The sequence below is a fragment of the Photinus pyralis genome, unplaced genomic scaffold, assembly GCF_008802855.1.
Source record: "Photinus pyralis isolate 1611_PpyrPB1 unplaced genomic scaffold, Ppyr1.3 Ppyr1.4_LG3b, whole genome shotgun sequence".
In the NCBI taxonomy this organism is placed as follows: Eukaryota; Metazoa; Arthropoda; class Insecta; order Coleoptera; family Lampyridae; genus Photinus; species Photinus pyralis.
The window spans coordinates 10,752,041-10,769,409 of record NW_022170510.1 but is presented as its reverse complement, the minus strand read 5'-3'; the positions used below and the strand labels follow the sequence as shown (position 1 = coordinate 10,769,409).

Sequence of the window (17,369 nt, the reverse complement as noted above, 5' to 3'; positions counted from 1 at the left end):
AAAAAGGAGCATTTAGTAAAAAAAATTCCACGCGTAATGGAGACATAGGTATTTAACCAGGAAAATCAATTGTTCACTGAGCGTTCTTTCTTGATCTATAAGGAACCCGGTATACTATGTTTCTAAACGGTTCGTGGCTTAAAAAAATGCATACGAACGCGACACACAACACACACTATAAAGGATGTGAGGATCAATAAAAAACAATAAATGCCTTAACGCTTTATTTGTAATCAATATCAATATTTAAATAAGCAGGTGTCTTACAATGAATTATATCACACCATGGGGTGATATAGCAGTATATAATGTCCGTTATCGTTTGATATGATGGGAGTTTTGTAGTTAATTACCCCGCGTAATCTGTAAGGATGTTGATGGAAGGTGATGACATATGGTATGTCGGACAGCGGACATCTAATAAGGTCCTCCTGTCCAACATCTATAAACTGTTGGTCGGCGCTTCGATTTTCATTGTTTGATAAAACCTCCATAAATAGCAAAGGGGATGGATTGCAGACCCTCTCTATCAGTCCAGAATAATAATGATTCTCTACAATCAAAAAAGAGAAAATTCCTGAAATAATAGTGTTTTTATGTGATGAATTTTTCTGGTTCCGTTGTGATTTTTTGAAGTATTTGAAGTATTAAAAAGAACCACGAATGTTTTTATTGTTTTTCTATAAAGCGATCGATTTCGGGTTATGAGTTACCCATCATCAGGCTATGCTAAAATTACAGGAATATTAAATGATGTTGATCAGGAAAATTGAACCCCATGAATATAACACGTTTGTTCACATATCACTGGGAAACCTACACCATGATAGTTGATACCGAGATGGAAATCACCCAGATGACCTTGGCACTTTTTAAAAAGATAAGCAAAATCTACCGTTATGTCCTGTAATTCGATTTTACAATTATCCACGGTAATTGAACCATTACAAAAATGATATGTTAAATACTTACCGCCATTATTATCAAATCAAATAATATCACTCTGTAGCTAACTAACTACCGTACCGAACATCCGACTTCGTGGCACTTCGTTAATTTGTAGTAGTTGACTTGAAATTGGTAGGTCATTTATAAATTTGATTTGTAAAAAAACCGTGAGAGCTCAAAAATTGAAATAGGTACTGTTTAAAAGCTCAAAAAAACCTGATAAATAATGACCGAATTATAATTTTTGAGCTCGTACTTGTCAAGTTGACGTGAAGTTAGCAGAGCATTTTTTCAAAATTGATTTGTGAACGAACTATTGGAACTCAAAAATTGCAAACGGTACCGTTGAAAAGCTCAAAATAATAAAACACTGAACAATTTTTGAGCTCATACATGCCCTGCTCACTTCAGGGACGTCAGAAAGTCACCCCATTTCGTAATTATTTTCCGAGAATTCCTTTGGCACAGTATTTTACTTAAGTTTTTATTATAAATTTTTTCTCTATGTTTCCCTACAAGTTCTTTGTAGTTCATCAAAATACCCAGAGTTTAGCTCCAATTTTCCAAAACTTACCTACTTGTACGGATTTAAGCGTCCCCAATTTTACTCGTCTACGAAGCTGAGTATCAATATATTTCCCTAAAATGTGTCTTATTTTTCTCATTTCTCAGTTGCCTCAAAATACTATTCTATTTCGTCAAAATAATCCTCGAGAACCTAATTGTCTCGTATTGTCGTAAGGTCGTAGCTAGGACTCTCCTTAATCAAATTTCCGCAGAATTTCCTCTAAATTAACCAAAACTCCTTGAACAATTTTTACACTTCCTTTAAAAATGGGCTTAATTCTCCGGATTTGAATGAAATAAACACAGGGTGTAGCATCTACACCCCATATTTTTTCAAATTTCAAATGGTATCCCCTTACACAAATTATAGCTTATGATCCTATGAATCTTAGGTGCCACAACCTGTATAATTTTGTAAAAATTTTCCATTTGTCAAAAATTTTTTATTTTAGAATGTCGTCTTTTGTTCAAATTTCCTTAAAATCCGCGAGAATTTTTTCTTCTTCAAAACCCTCTTATACCTTCCACAGGATTTCCTCGAAATTTCCAAAAGCTTCTTGTCTTCTTCCTTAAAAATCGCCTTTTATTTTTCTAAAATTTCTTCCTTATTTCCCATAAATTCATTCTTCCATTTCTTTCAAAAGTCCTCTACTCTTCCCATATTTGTTGTATTACATTAAATTGACCTATCTTTTCCGAAATTTCACTACAATTTTCCTACATTTTCTGAGCTTTCTTATTCAGCCAAAATTTCCCCCACATGTTCCCAAATTTTGTCCAAAAATTTACTGTTTCTAAGTAACATATCTTTCATATTGGAACCTTTAAATTATAGCATCTATTAAATTGACACAGATTGAAGAATAGATAAAGTGATCTCTTTAACAGCCAGGGTAGATAAAAAGGAACAAATGATTGAACATTCTAATGATATCTGCCATTTTTATTAAAAAAGTTTTGTATTATAATAATAATAATAACGTATATTGTGTAAATAAAACATTCAAAGTTTTTAACACTTGTCAACCGAAAACAATTACACAGGTTACAATATTACTATACAGGGTGGTGACTTGCGTAACGCATCATAGGGATTTCAATGTAAAATTCATAACATGCGATAATTCGCTTCCCAAATTATTTTAGAGCAAAAATATATTTATGGTTTTTGTAGAAAAAAATTTTTTGTCACCGAAGTCAGAAAAATCATTTGTTAAAAACTCCTTGATGCTGTAAAAAGCTTTTGCAGTCAAGTACTGTTTAAGGCTTACTTTAAATTGGAATAAGTTAAGTTGTTTAATTTGAGAAGGTAGGACGTTGTATAAATGTATGCAATAATAGTTAAACGAAAATGTAGTCCTGTCCAGCCTCACAAAAGGTAGACTTACGTTATCCCTATTACGGTCTGATAGTTGTGGCACGTAGAGTGTATCTCAAAATTTTCAATGTTTGCTTTTATGTACAGAAGGCACTCCAGCAAGGATATGTTAATATACGGAGCGATGCAAAAGTGTCTTTGCATTGCTCTCTATATTTAAGGTTATTAATGATCCTAATGGCTCTCCTTTGTAGCCCGAAAATACGATTGGCTATACTGGAATGTCCCCATACCAATAATCCATAAGAAATATGAGGCTGAATTAACGAGAAGTATATTGTTTTAAGAATTCTTGCAGATAGACTACCCGAGGCCGCACGTAACAGATAAATACCAGAATTATTTTTTTTAGAAATTTCATCCCCATGATTATGCCATGCTAGTTTATAGTCAAGATGTACGCCCAGAAACTTAACTTTCGGTGACGTGACGGATACGTCAAACTTGCACAGTGAAAATGTAACATTTAAAGACTTATTCTTATTTAGACATAATTGATTTGCATTGAACCATTCTGTGGCCTTCGTTTGCACCTCCCTGCTAAGAGAAGTTGCATTTTCAAAAGATCTACAGCTAACTGACAGAGACGTGTCGTCAGCGAACAAATTGTTTTTCGGAAAATAAGTTGATACCTTAAAAAAATTTGTTATTTGGTCGGCTAGTCATTTTTCAAAAATTTTGGCGAATATGGATATAATTGAAATTGGACGATAATTGTTCTTATCAGTTTGGTTCCCCTTTTTCAGGATCGGAACAACTGACGCAATTTTTAGCACCTTAGGAAAAGTATTAGTTCGTATGCACGCATTAATAATTTTCGTAAGGGCTACAGTGATGTAGTGAATAATTGTTTTTATGACTACGGCACTTAGTCCAAAGCAGTCCTTGCTCTTATTGTTTCTCATTTTTGAAATTGTTTCTCTCACATCACTGAAAGAAACTTCGTTAAACCGGAAACGTGGTTTCGCTACCTTGACATAACGCATGAATTTTAAAGGGTCTCGATTTGAGTTTGGTATCAAGTTAATAATGTCACTGGCAATATTACTGAAAAAGTTGTTCATTGTGTTAGGATCAATTTCGCATTTATATTTTGGTGAAATATTTCTTTTATTGTTAATGAGATTCCACGTGGCTTTAGATTTATTGTCTGCGGAGGACACGTATAAGTCATTTGCTGTAATTTTACTTGCCCGAAGTTTAAATTTATAAATTTTTTTGTTTTCAAGTACTTACCAGCTGCTTAGCTGCAGGAGTAGGGTTGGTTTTGTATGCCTCGGAGACAAGTTGAACCGTGTTACGTATATGTTTTAATTCCGCAGTAAACCACGTCACGTTTCTGGTAGAGGGTACCCCATCGGTAAAAATTCTTTCAGGAAAAGCATTTTCAAAATAATAGATAATTTTTTTGACAAACATTTCAAATTTTGAGGTGGGATCAAGCTATACAACGATAAAGAGAAACTTACCATCCCTTTATAGGCTTGAATAGGTAATAATAAATAACTATAGTTTTAATGATTTTTTTGGTTTTATTTCAAAATAAAAAAGTATAGTTGCTGATGTTAGTGATAAACTTTGAAATGAATTTGCAGCGCGCGTCTAATAATTTTGGCAAGTGAGAGACGTCACAAAGAAATAAGAGAGAAAGTCTTTAGTTACATGCATTTTACTTCCACTTAAAACAAAAGCACTGGAATCCGGATAAAAACTTAAGCCACTTAACTTTCGAAGCACACAAAATCATTAAATGTTAACGTAATTAAAGCTAGTTAAAGTTTTGATTGACGACACGTTACAATCAACGCCAACAACTTTGATCAAATCCTGAAACTTATTTTCGATCACGTTGGTAGATGTTGCAAATATGGCTGTTCTTAAATTAATAATAATAATAATAATAATAATAATGGCATTAATGTTTAACCGTTCAAACAAATTTTATCGAACAATACACAGTTAGAGACGTCCCTGTATATACGGTGTCACAAAGTAGCATCTAAGACCCCGAAGATTATAATTCCTTAACCACAAAGGCATTAATTCGAAGTGCAACAAAATTCAAGATGGCGGCTCAAAATACTAATGGGGGTTGCAAATTTGTCCAAAATGTTGTTCGTGTATTCCCCTAAAAAGACGTGTTGCGCTCCACCTTATAGGTCCTACTTTAATTAAGTGAAAACATTAAACAAATACGAATATCGGCGCTAGATTGAAAGACATATCATAAGCAACATTAAATTAGAAACTGCCAGAATATACCGTCAACGTTTTGATCACCAAAGTTTGACACTAACTTTCGAGATTAAGGCAAATGAACAGAAACTTCAGGTTAGTTCGCCGCTCCTGAATTTATAATAAGGCCAGGATTGCGTGACCGATCCACGTTCGGATATCAGTTGTACAACTTTAAAAGACAATACCAATACTTTCAAATCTGGTGATCGTCAATACGCATAAATAATTTCCATTGGCTACTTACGGGCGTACTAAACGAATTGCCGGAATTTAATCTGTCAATAGTAATGAATTCATTTCCCCGTTCAGATCTATGCCCGAATTTATATCACGTATTTAATATTGTTAAAGTTCTCTTTGAAAGCGGAAGCCCAGGGGAAAACAGACTATAAAATAATTCAACATTTGTAATCAATACATGGGAAAAATGTAACGGCTAAATGAAAAAGGGGGAAACGATTTCGGTATAAATTGTAGAAAATTAAAAACGTGTGCGAGTTCGATTGACACGAGTCGAATTAATCCCGACGATTGATCATTGCGACAAAGAAAATACTGTGGGGGAGTACAAATCGGTTGTTGGGGGATTAAATTAGTAATATCGAGGAGTTGCGATCGTTGTTATGTGGGAAAGTTAGAAAGAAATTTTAAAATGTGACTTATGAGAAGGGAGAGGCTGATTTTTCATTAGCCTTTAATATAAAGTTGGGGTTACTGTTTTGGAATGAAATTGCGTGAGGGATATGAGGAATGGTGGGCGTTCGTCACTTATCCACACTGTTCAAATTTCCCCAGGTTAATAAGAATGAAAGGGAAAAAGGTAAGGTAGTAACGTAATTTCAAAAAAAAAGTGCGAAAGCGCGTAGTCTTCCCCTATACTAACGATTTCCATTCTTAAATAAAACTTTTCAATTTTATTTCCCTCGTCGCTTGTTTTCGCATTTAATTTTATGCAAATAAGAAGTAGATGTATTCATCAATTTGCAAAGTGAACGAAATTAGTGAGTAATTACTAACATTCTTTTTATTTCTTGTTCCAGCATACATTTAATGAGAAGTACGGGGTTGTTAAGAAGATTAGAAGATAAATGGATGAAGCTCGACACGCGCAAAAATGAGCAAAACCAGTTATCCTACGTTACGATTGATCACATAAAGGGATTATTGTACTTTTATCTAATAATGATTGCGAACAGTTTAATTATTTTGGGAATTGAAATACTCGTGCGGCGAAATTTTACAAAACGCGATTGCCTGCTGAAAACGCAGTAAATGTAAATAGAAAAAAAGCACTTACCAGAAAAGAGCTCCAGAAATTTTTCAACTCCGTAATTACTTGGATATCTGTACAAAGGATCTTTCAGCGCTTCAGTTGTGTGTACCTTTATGCGTTTAATCATAAAAGTTATGTTATCTAATTTTCCATCTTGATTAAAATCTGCGAAAAAAAGCGAGCAATTATTTCATACAGTCCTGTCCGGAGAATGAGATTACGGAATGTAAATTAACAGCAATGATAAGCGCAAAAACTCGCATAATAAACCAAAGTAAATTCATAAAATTAAGTAATTTAATTAAATATTTTTTCCCGAAATCGTCATTTTCATGCCTATTTTATGTCAGGGAATTTTAGTTTCCATGACAGTGGCAACAACATTTTTCCTGCCTCCTGTTACATACCAGACGCCTGTCAATGCAGACACATTAACAGTAATAATGAATGATTGGAAATATTTTCAATAACGATTTTGCGAAAAATGTAACAGTAAAATGACACTACTTGACTCGTACGTAAATAACTGATATTGTACAGCAAAGTAACAAAAATGAGTACCTGTCGTACGATAGATAGCATTGACTCGCTGTACGTGCCTCGTCATAACCTCTATACAAGCCTCCTCCGTTCCATACTTTTGAAAAAACTGATGATCGGCCTGCAAGTACAGCATACAAGTTGTCTTCTTCGGATCGATAGTGGCCCTTTTGTTAACGTGCCGAAAATTAAAGTCAAACGAAGTCCTGTTACTTGTAGTCATCTCCTCGTCGATCGGCTGATTAAACGGCGAATGTATGTCGATGGACGTACTTATGGGATTTTTCGATTTGCTCGGATGCCAAAAGCTGAATTCGTCGTAAGGATCCTTGCTGTTGCCTTCCAATAGCCAACGTTTACGTCTACTTAATTTATCTAACTTATTTTGATTATTATTTACATATAAGATATGCGAGGCACATGGCATTTCTAAATTAGGATTTTTTACATCCGACGTTTTATACATAATTGAATGAAAGGACGGGCTTTTATGGCTTTGGTTGTGTGGCAAGTATCTATTTATTGGTTCTATGTAGTATTCTTCCGATGCCGTCGATACCATTCCGTCGAATAGTCCATCCTTTGTTACAATACCATGTACTGAAGCATTTTCGTCATCTGAAATCAAAAGAGCAAATTTAAAAAGTCTTTCTAACTAATGTAAGGCAGATGGGGAACTTCACCCTTATCTTACAGTTTGTAACAGCTTTATTTTCCCAAGTACATATAAATTATTATAGTAGTTGACTATATGTGCCATTTTTTTATTGCAGGTGTTTTAGTTTGACGAGCATCGATTTGTGCATTATTTTTAATGAGACTTCAATTAAAAATTCATCCATTTTTGAAAAATTCAATCTTTCTGGCGATTAACCGCATTTGGTGTTATCTAGAATCGGTTTGAATCGAGATACCCTTTTCTCTCATGTTGGAGGCTATAATTTGAATTTAAAGTGGATGCATACGTAAGGACGGCCATCTTCTTTAACTACCTTGTTATCACATGGGTTTTTTTCTAGAATCTCGAATCGATTTCAACCGCTGCCGTATTAGTATTCTTATTTTCCAAACAAACCGCTTATTAATTGGAGTGTTCAAAGGGATTTGACATGTGGTTTATTTATAGGGTTTTTGTTAGTGGTTTCGGGGTCTAGTTTCAATTCTGCCTACTTGTCCAATTGCACTTTGACCTGTCCGGGGTAAATCAATTTCGGGAATGCAGTCTTTAGTAACTTTTCTGGTGACGTTTTGCCTTAGGATCGGCATTACTGCCTTTTATAGTAACTTTTCTGATTACTATTTGCGTTAGGATCGGCATCACTACTTTCTTAGTAACTTTTCTGGTGACCGTTTGCGTTAGGATCGGAATTTCTTCCTTTTTAGTAACTTTTTTGGTGACTTTTTAAGTTAGGATCGGCATTTTTACCTTTTTAGTAACTTTTCTGTTGACTTTACTACTTTCTTAGTAACTATTCTAGTGACGTTTTGCGTTAAAGGTCCCATTCACATGCGGATATGTACGGCGGACATGTACGCGGGACAGATCCGTATCAATTCGTATGTGTGTATCCGCTTGTTCGGCGTACATATCTTGCTCGCCATCCGTCGATCACGGACAGCGAGCCCGACAAATCCGCACGTGTGTAGTCGTTTCACGGATTTGTTTGCCGGACATAGAATCACAAAATAGAAACTTCTTGAAAATATGTTTGGAAATTTAAGAAATCAAAATGGAAATGCGACTAATCCTACTCCAATTAAACAGTAATTTAAAAAAATATGTTGTTTTTACTTTTGAATATAATGTAGGCGCAAATTGTGCTACAGATTTGAATTATCTTTTGGGTAACTTTACAAGCAAAATTGCGGAATAACACCTAACCAAAGAAAGACCAATGTCCACTAATGGTGAAACTGTTAGTCAAATACAATCCGATCAGTTACCTTTTGGTGATATTTTAAAAGTGAAATTTGAAGACTACGGTGATATTAACATTCCAGAACAAAATGCGCATTTTTGGGGAACAGTTTAAATACTGGTAAAGATGATAGTGCTTACTCCACCAACCAAGCACACCTAACTACTGATGAAATAATTTTATGCCATTTCCGAGCATATTCTGCCAAGGCTTATTTGAAAGTTTGAGGTATAATTTTCCCGATAAGCTGTGGGGAGATTGCACAACTGAATTGTAGGTCCTCAAAATTCCTTCAAGTTGCTAAGTACTGCATCGTGGCAATTAATCGCTCTCTACTGGTAACTGCCTCATATGGGTATCATTCCATCATTCCTCTCAATAACTGGGCGAACATATTTTAATTAAGTTTCAAATGTCTCATTGTCCATGCGCAAAAAATTGTGCAAATCATGAGGCGTTTCCAAATCTCTAAGTAAAGTCATATGAGAGTACTTTTTTGATTCAAGAACCACTGTTTTGACCACATCTCTTCTGTTTCCTATCTTCACATAAAACTATATATCCTGCAATTATTGTCAGTTTCTTCTTATGATCCATAGCAATTACTACAGCACTCAAAACCACACAACCCAGGGGCTAGCACTACAGAACTGAAATAGTGAGGGAACGCCGCCTGCTCGTCTATTGAGATTTGTCCGTGATCTGTGTACAGCCCTCGTATCCGCCTGTGTGTAGCTCAAGGCGGATCTGTCCGCCGTATAGATCCGCCGTACATATCCGGATGTGAATGGGGCCGTTTAGGATCGGCATTTTTACCTTTTTAGCAAGTTTTCTGGTGACTTTACGTTAGAATCGGCATTACTACCTTTTTAGTAACTTTTCTGGTGATTTTACTACTTTCTTCGTAACTTTTCTAGTGACGTTTTGCGTTAGGATCGGCATTTTTACCTTTTTAGTAAGTTTTCTGGTGACTTTTTACGTTAAGATCGGCATTACTACTTTCTTAGTAACTTTTCTGGTGACTTTTTACGTTAGGATCGGCATTACTACTTTCTTAGTAACCTTTCTGGTGACGTTTTGCGTTAGGATCTGCATTTCTACCTTTTTAGTAACTTTTCTGGTGACTTTACGTTAGAATCGGCATTGCGTCCGGATCGGCATTACTACCTTCTTAGTAACGGTTCTGGTGACGTTTTGCGTTAGGATCGTCATTTTTACCTTTTTAGTAAGTTTTCTGGTGATTTGACGTTAGAATCGGCATTATTTAATATAGTTCCTCCGAAGATTAGATCGCTACCCCTCTCAGATTTTAGAATTACACTAAAAAAATTGTTTATTCAACACCCTTTTTAGCGCATTTCCACAAAAATAAAAAAAAGTGCGCTATTGTGGCCACTTTGTCCGTCCGTCCGTCCGTCCGTCCGCTAACTTTGCGACGCTACTAGTTTTTTATCTTAAGAGCTATTGTTCTACTTTTTTCGCTATTTGGTTCGTTATGGTGTCGAGTCTTGTACCAAGGAAGGAATTTTTTTTGTACCGCTTACAAAAAAAGTTATTATAAAAAAAACAAAAAAACCGTTTTTTACATGTTCCATAATTTTACACTTTTGCCGTTTATTAACGATCCTAGAGATCGTTTATAATTTTGCATTGCTATCTGTCGCCTGCCGGTTGGTCTCTCCGTCTGTTCCTTTGCCTGTCTGTCCATCTATTTGTCCGTATGAATGTGAACGATAACTTTGTTTAGAAATGTTCGATCGCTTTTACATCTCCGTTAGTTATGAACTGAATTGCATGAAATTCAATATGGGCATAGCTTTAACCATATAATACGCAATGCCAAAAGTTGAATCGAATCGATTCAAAATGCACAGTGCCCTTTTCGCATCTCGACCATTTATAAACCGAATTGCAAACTTTTTTACTTATAAAAGTATTTGAATGAAATTTGATTCATAGGCACTTGGAATAAAGGAAAATCAAACGCCAATTTCAAAATTTGGTTTTGCGCATGCGCAGTGCCAACTTTTTTATTTATGGAAGAATTTAAACGAAATGTGATACATAGGCACTTGGAAAAAAGGAAAATCTAGCCGCTAGTTTCAAAATTTTATTTTGCGAATGCGCTGTGCCAACTTTTTTATCTATGGAACTATTTAAGTGAAATTTGATACTTAGGCGCTTGGAACAAAGGAAAATCTAACATTAGTTTTAAAATTTAGGTTTGCGCATGCGCAGTTTCAACTTTCTTATTTAGAAAAGCATTGAAATGAAATTCTTCTCATAAACTGAAATTGAAGTAGCACGTCAAAAATGGATTGCCCATGTGCAACGCTATCTTTCATATTTGTAGCCGGATTTTTACGATTTTAACAGAAGTTGCATCTTACAAATGGGAAATGAATGCAAGTGGAAATGCGCTTTATGTAAATCGTTTACGGTTACTTTTTAACTTGTTTCTCATTTGATGAGTTTAACGACTTCTGTTGGAGTGGTTGGTAATTGTATCAGTCATTCTGTGTTATATATGTTTTTTTTATTATGTTTGTTGTATTATATGCTAGTGTGTTCTTTATCTAATGACGAGTGTAAATGTATCAACATGTCTGCACAACAATATATATTATTATTATATTATTATTATGGTCGGTGTATCTTGTGAGAACTCAGGTCTAGCCTGGTTAACTAATCGCACGGATTAAAATCAAGTAACGATTAGTGTCTGTGTCTGTGTCTGGTGAAGTTATGTAGGGTCCTAAAAAAAATAAAAGAAATAAATAAATAAAATAAAAATTATTATAAAAATATTATTATTATTATTATTATTATTATTACTACCTTTTTAGTAACTTTTCTGGTGAGTTTACTACTTTCTTAGTAACTTTTCTAGTGACGTTTTGCGTTAGGATCGGCATTTTTACCTTTTTAGTAACTTTTCTGGTGACTTTTTAAGTTTGGATCCAAGGTTGTTTTAAATAAAATAACCTTGGTTAGGATCGGCATGACTACTTTTTTAGTAACTTTTCTGGTGACTTTTTACGTTAGGATCGGCATTACTACTTTCTTAGTAACTTTTTTGGTGACTTTTTACGTTAGGTGCAATCTTAAAGTTAGTTCACCAGTTAGTAAAATCATGTAACCGTTTCTAATTTTTTTGTCTTATTATATCACGGGTAATCGTCATTTTTAATTTCTCACCACCAATCAAGTGTTAAACCATTATAACAATAGATGCTACCCGCTGGAAAGGTCTTTGAAACCATTAGCTAACTAACAATAAATATGAATTTCCATTGCAATACTCTTGGTGTGAATAATCTCTTGCATAAATCTCTAATCACGCGATAATTTATTTCCGCGTCATTCAATTCTAAAAAGTGTAGTTAATGTGGTAGCGAATTATAATAATTATACTTGTCGCCGGTCAGAAGAAAAGATGACTATGTCTATGTAGTGTTTAGTAGATCATACATTTATATTTCATGTTCTGGCAGAAGGACCCCTTCGGTGTATTTGTCTAGAACGTCTACGGTAGAAATTGATCGGAAATTCAGTGGTGCTCCATATGGAAAGCGACATTTCACTGGCACAAAAAGTGTCTCCGAAAAACAACGCTGTGAAATATTTAAAAGATTGCACGCGACTTTTATAAAGAAAGAAAACTTTAAACGCCTCCGAACTTTGATTTAGTATCGAATATTGAGCGCCCCATATTAAAGAACTTTCACAAAAGATATTTACCACTTTCAATACAGTTTCCCCCAAAGTGATACGTGTGTAATACGGGAATAATTTATTGGAAGGGGTCATGACGGATGAAGGAGAAATAAAATGAAACCGTTTGAGGAACGTACCTTCCAATTAGCCGGAATTTAGTGAGAGCATTCTGCTCTGTGTAAGATAAGGGAAGAATCCAGTATACATATATCATACGCAGAGCAGGAATACGTGCCTTGTAATCCGTATTGTAGGTAGGGGATAAAACTACCAATTTCGGCGGGCTTTCTGTAATCAACCCATTTATGTTTCGCACATGAAGAAAACGGTTTAGATAAGAATTTTATTGATCGTGTAGTGTTATTGCTACTATATAACTCGTTAAAAACATTGCACTCTTAAATGATGATGACGACTTTCGGTTTATTGCCGTTTCGCTTTTACTACCTACAACGAAGGTAAAGTAAAAACGTTCTAACGGCCGCCGTTTTTTTTCATATCGCTTCCAAAAGTGTAACATCGGTAACGATTTTTAATGTTCCACTTAGCCTTTCAGATCATTTTCGAGTGATGTTACATAAACTTTTATTAAGCGGCGATTCTGAGCTATCTGAATGAGCAAAGGGAGATGTAGGCGTAAAATTCACAATTTTATTATTAAAGCACATACTCACAACTAACTTTGAGACAATTAGTACCGTAGGTATCAATTTTGTACCACCTTTATAACCGTTAACCCAAATACACCTACAAAATATCCAAAATCTTGAGTTTTTTACATTATCATAAAAACTACCTACTACACAGGTGTAACGGTAGCTCTAAATTTGATCTTTTGGACGTTGCCATTGTTGTCCAAGGAAAGAAGATAAGAAATGCAGTACTTATTGTACTAAATGCCAAAATTTCTTTTGTAAAAATCATGGACAAAAGCGGCAAATTAATTACTGTAATCAGTGAAATGAGTGTAATTGATTGTGGTGCTGGAACCCCAATACGGTGGAAATATAATTGTATGAAATTTAATGCTTACGGTACAATTCAGCACAAAATTATGACAAAAATTTATCTGTACGTTCAGGATCCCAATGTGGATTTGGTGATACCTGCACAAATTAATGGAAAATGACGGAATTCACAGATTCGACCAATCGTATTATTAGGGGGTTGCAACTTAATGAACCGGAAAACTACAACTTCTCGTAAAGTTCGATCACATCTTAGCCCTAGAAGGGTAACATTCAACGACTATCGAAATGGGGATGAAGATGTTATTCAGTACGATTTTCCACTATACAAACATTCTGGTGGCCTATGTAAGTCAACATTTAGTAATGCAAACTAAATTGCGGCTCACGAATGCAAAACATTTATTAAAGCAATATTGACAATAAAACTATATAGTTTAAAACCATGCCGGTTTAGTCCAAAGTAGCATGACCCTCCTAATAAAAAAGAAATAGCATATTTAATCTCCTAATTTGCAATTAGTAACCAACCGAAACGATTTTGTAACCAATTCTCATCCCCAATTTAGAACAAATTCCACGAACGTTTATAATTCGTCATAGCGCACCTATGTTAACCTCAATTATTTAATGAAGAGTAATTAATTTCGCTTTCTGTTATTAAATAAAGTAGCGAGTAATTGGATTTTGATAAAGAAAAGTAAATTGTTTGCTTACGTCCGTTCCATATTAATGTTTAATGATATTAACACTTTTAATTCAGTGGTCACACCGGATTTGGTATGGTGACGACATAAGAAGCTTAGGGGTTTGACGTAAGCTACCACCTTTTTTGTTATATTTTTAACTTGAGCTAATTTATGTTTAAGCTCATTTGTAACGGATTGATTTTACTCAAATTGCGAACGCAGCAAGGATAACTATTGCTGCCGAATTATTTACTTATACAAAGACAATCATCATTATTTTAAATTAACTAACCACATAATGAATGTCTGAAATTCTTACTGCCTTTTAAATCCCTAAAAGCTCCGCAAATAAAACTTTCCTTTCCTTCATAAAAGATGAACATTTAACCGGTAGAGATGTTTGAGCTTGAAAGTAGGTTATATTCCAGCAATTTGTCTTCGACGTTTCCCTTACTTTGTTATTTACAGTGGTTTTTATTGCAATTTTTTATATTAGCTTTTTTTTTCTTACGTGGAAAGAATATTGATGGGAATATAATATCGCTAACGCGATTTAAAAGCAAGTGGAAGTTATCAGGCTACATTCAACATTGCTCTTCCTTTTATTTTGGCTCTTAATGAACATGAGATCCTCACCATCTCTATTTAAACAAAAAAAGGAATATTGGATTTTGTAGCATAATGTACACCAATTAAGCAGTAAATTTCTATTAAAAAATTGTAATTAATAAATCATCAGAAAGAATTGTACGTAACGTCTGTTCGACGTCAATACCCACGAGGAGTTTGACTAGCTATATACAGGCTGATTCAAAATCGAGGGCCACCATGGGGATCTCGGGAACTGTAACGTAGATAGTTTAAATTTGGCAAAGTTGCGTATTTTGTTGCTTAACAAAATGCAGTTTTGAAACTGAAAAAATTGCGACTACTTTGGGAGATATCCGGAAAAAACGAAATTTGCAAAATCGTTTTTATTTTTTTCTGAAGTTATTTAACAAATTTTTTCAAAATAAATAACACAGTATTATGACCACTTTTTCGGTATTCAGTTGTATCGGATTATTTTTTCCACCAGTCGTGGTTTCTTTTCTGTTTCTGCAAGTCTTACAGTGTCGTCTGAGTATTTTATTATCTTTATGTTGTTACCACCTATCTTCTTCAAATGTCCTTATCGCTTTTCTAATAATTTTTCCGCACACTGTACAATTCCAAATATTTTTAAAATGTGTAGAATATTCAACCATATCATAATACAAAAGCACTCTATCGAAAAATCTTATCTTCAAGGCATTAAGTTACTCCGCGCAATCGTTGACCCACCCTGTACAGTGGTTCTGTCAGGACGCTTATTTTCCGAGATATAAGCGAACAAACGTGGTTCCTTCAAACCCCCCTAACCCCGACTCAAGGGCTAAGGGTGGGGACTTGATATTCTCACCTCCTAACTATAGTCCAAATAAAGTTACGAACCCAAAAATTGTGTTTCAAGCATTTCCCTCTATAGCTTTTCTTGAGCAATTGCTGTCTGGCCTATTTGGAGAGCATAATTAAATCACATTTATTTCGCATAACATTGATTACAGAAAATTCTAGGGAATAATATGAAACTTTTTAGAGAATTAGTGAGCATTTTGAGAAAATACGAAGAAATTCTGGGAAAATATGGGGAAATTTAGGAAAAGTTTTTAAGGACATGCTGTTAATTATCACTTATAATTGCACAAGAGGTTTGTATTTTACCGAGTAAATTTGGGTTGTTTAGGTAATGAAAATCTGTTGCCTAGCAATTAGACGAAAAAAACTGTCAACTAATAAAAATGCGACACCGCAGGTGGAGCATTTTTAGGTTGACAGTTTTTCGAGTTCAATTGCTAAAAGGAAACAGATTTGAATTGCAACAACCCAAATTTACTCGGTTTAAATCTCGGTTTAAATACAAACCTCGAGTGTAATTCGGCAGGACAATTTAATGAACAAGAAATTCACCAAACTAATCAATTATTGACAGACGTCAAACTAGTCATATGGGTAAGGATAATGCGATTATTGGTTCGAAAATGAATAAGTGAAAAAACCACTAGTGCATTTGTCGCTGGAAAAGTTGCAGGTAACTTTTGCCGCTGTCAAAGTGACAATTCCACTGCGGCTTATGAGATTTTTTAGACATGAGTTGAATTGTCATGTGAAAAAATTGTGGAAGCCTACGGTAACGCAAGAAATTTCGGTAAACTTCTTGGGAAAGAGTAAGAAATGGCCAAATTTTAATAAATGAATTAGAGAAAACTATGATACATATAAGGACAGTCTGGGAGAATACGGTGGAATTATGGATAACGACAAAATAAATACGACGAAATTCTGGAAATAATGATTAGTAATTTTGGGAAAATGAAGAGCAAGTTCGAAGGAAATCGCATTAATCGAATAGAATCAATTAGGTAATACGGAAGGAAACTTTTGGGTCTCTCGAGGATTACAAAAATGTTGACGAAATAAGAAACATTCAAAGGAAATTGGGAAAATAAGAAGAAATAATGCAAGATGAATTGTAGATGTTCTGTAGGAATAATAAAATTCGAGTGGAAGAAATTCTCAGAAAATCTATGACGATTGAGAGGAAATGCTGATGAATGAAAATGAATGTGAGAAAGTAAAAAGCAAAATTAAAGGAAATGGCGGTTATATAACATTTTGGACATGAAGAAAATTGTGAGAAACGATGAAGAAATAAATCGATTTTAAGGCATTCTGGAAAACATGGAAGAATAATTAGAAAAAAAACCAATCTTTATATTAAACTTCACTTATAATTAGAGGGAATTCTAGAGAAAATATAAGGAGGTTTAGGGAACTTATGTGTGACGAAGAAATTCTCGGGAAATGACGGGGAAATTCTGACGTATCGAAAAAGAAGCTTAAAAAAAGGGCACGCTTTAAGAGATTACTTTGGCTAAATGTGCAAAAGAAATAAGAGGATACTGATTAAGAAAATTCTCGAGAAAGCTTTTGAGGTAAGGAAGTCGATTTTTAATGAAATGCTGTACAGAAATTCGAAAGTTTAATTTGGAGTGTGAAACTTTAATTTTAAATTTGCGGAATGAAACTTTTGAGGGATAAGCAAAATTAAAA

At 34.5% G+C, this 17,369-nt stretch overlaps 1 protein-coding gene across 1 annotated transcript in view; it reads right to left on the bottom strand.

Moving 5' to 3' along the window:
• Positions 1-278: 278 nt before the first annotated feature.
• Positions 279-17,369, bottom strand: part of LOC116167113 (disintegrin and metalloproteinase domain-containing protein 10-like) — an 83,769-nt gene continuing 66,678 nt past the window's right edge. Inside the window, exons 4-6 of the mRNA XM_031482354.1 lie at positions 6,966-7,562; positions 6,354-6,569; positions 279-553 (exon numbers count right to left, since the gene is read on the bottom strand). Coding sequence (XP_031338214.1) covers positions 279-553; positions 6,354-6,569; positions 6,966-7,562 — 1,088 coding nt within the window. The remainder of the gene's footprint in view (positions 554-6,353; positions 6,570-6,965; positions 7,563-17,369) is intronic.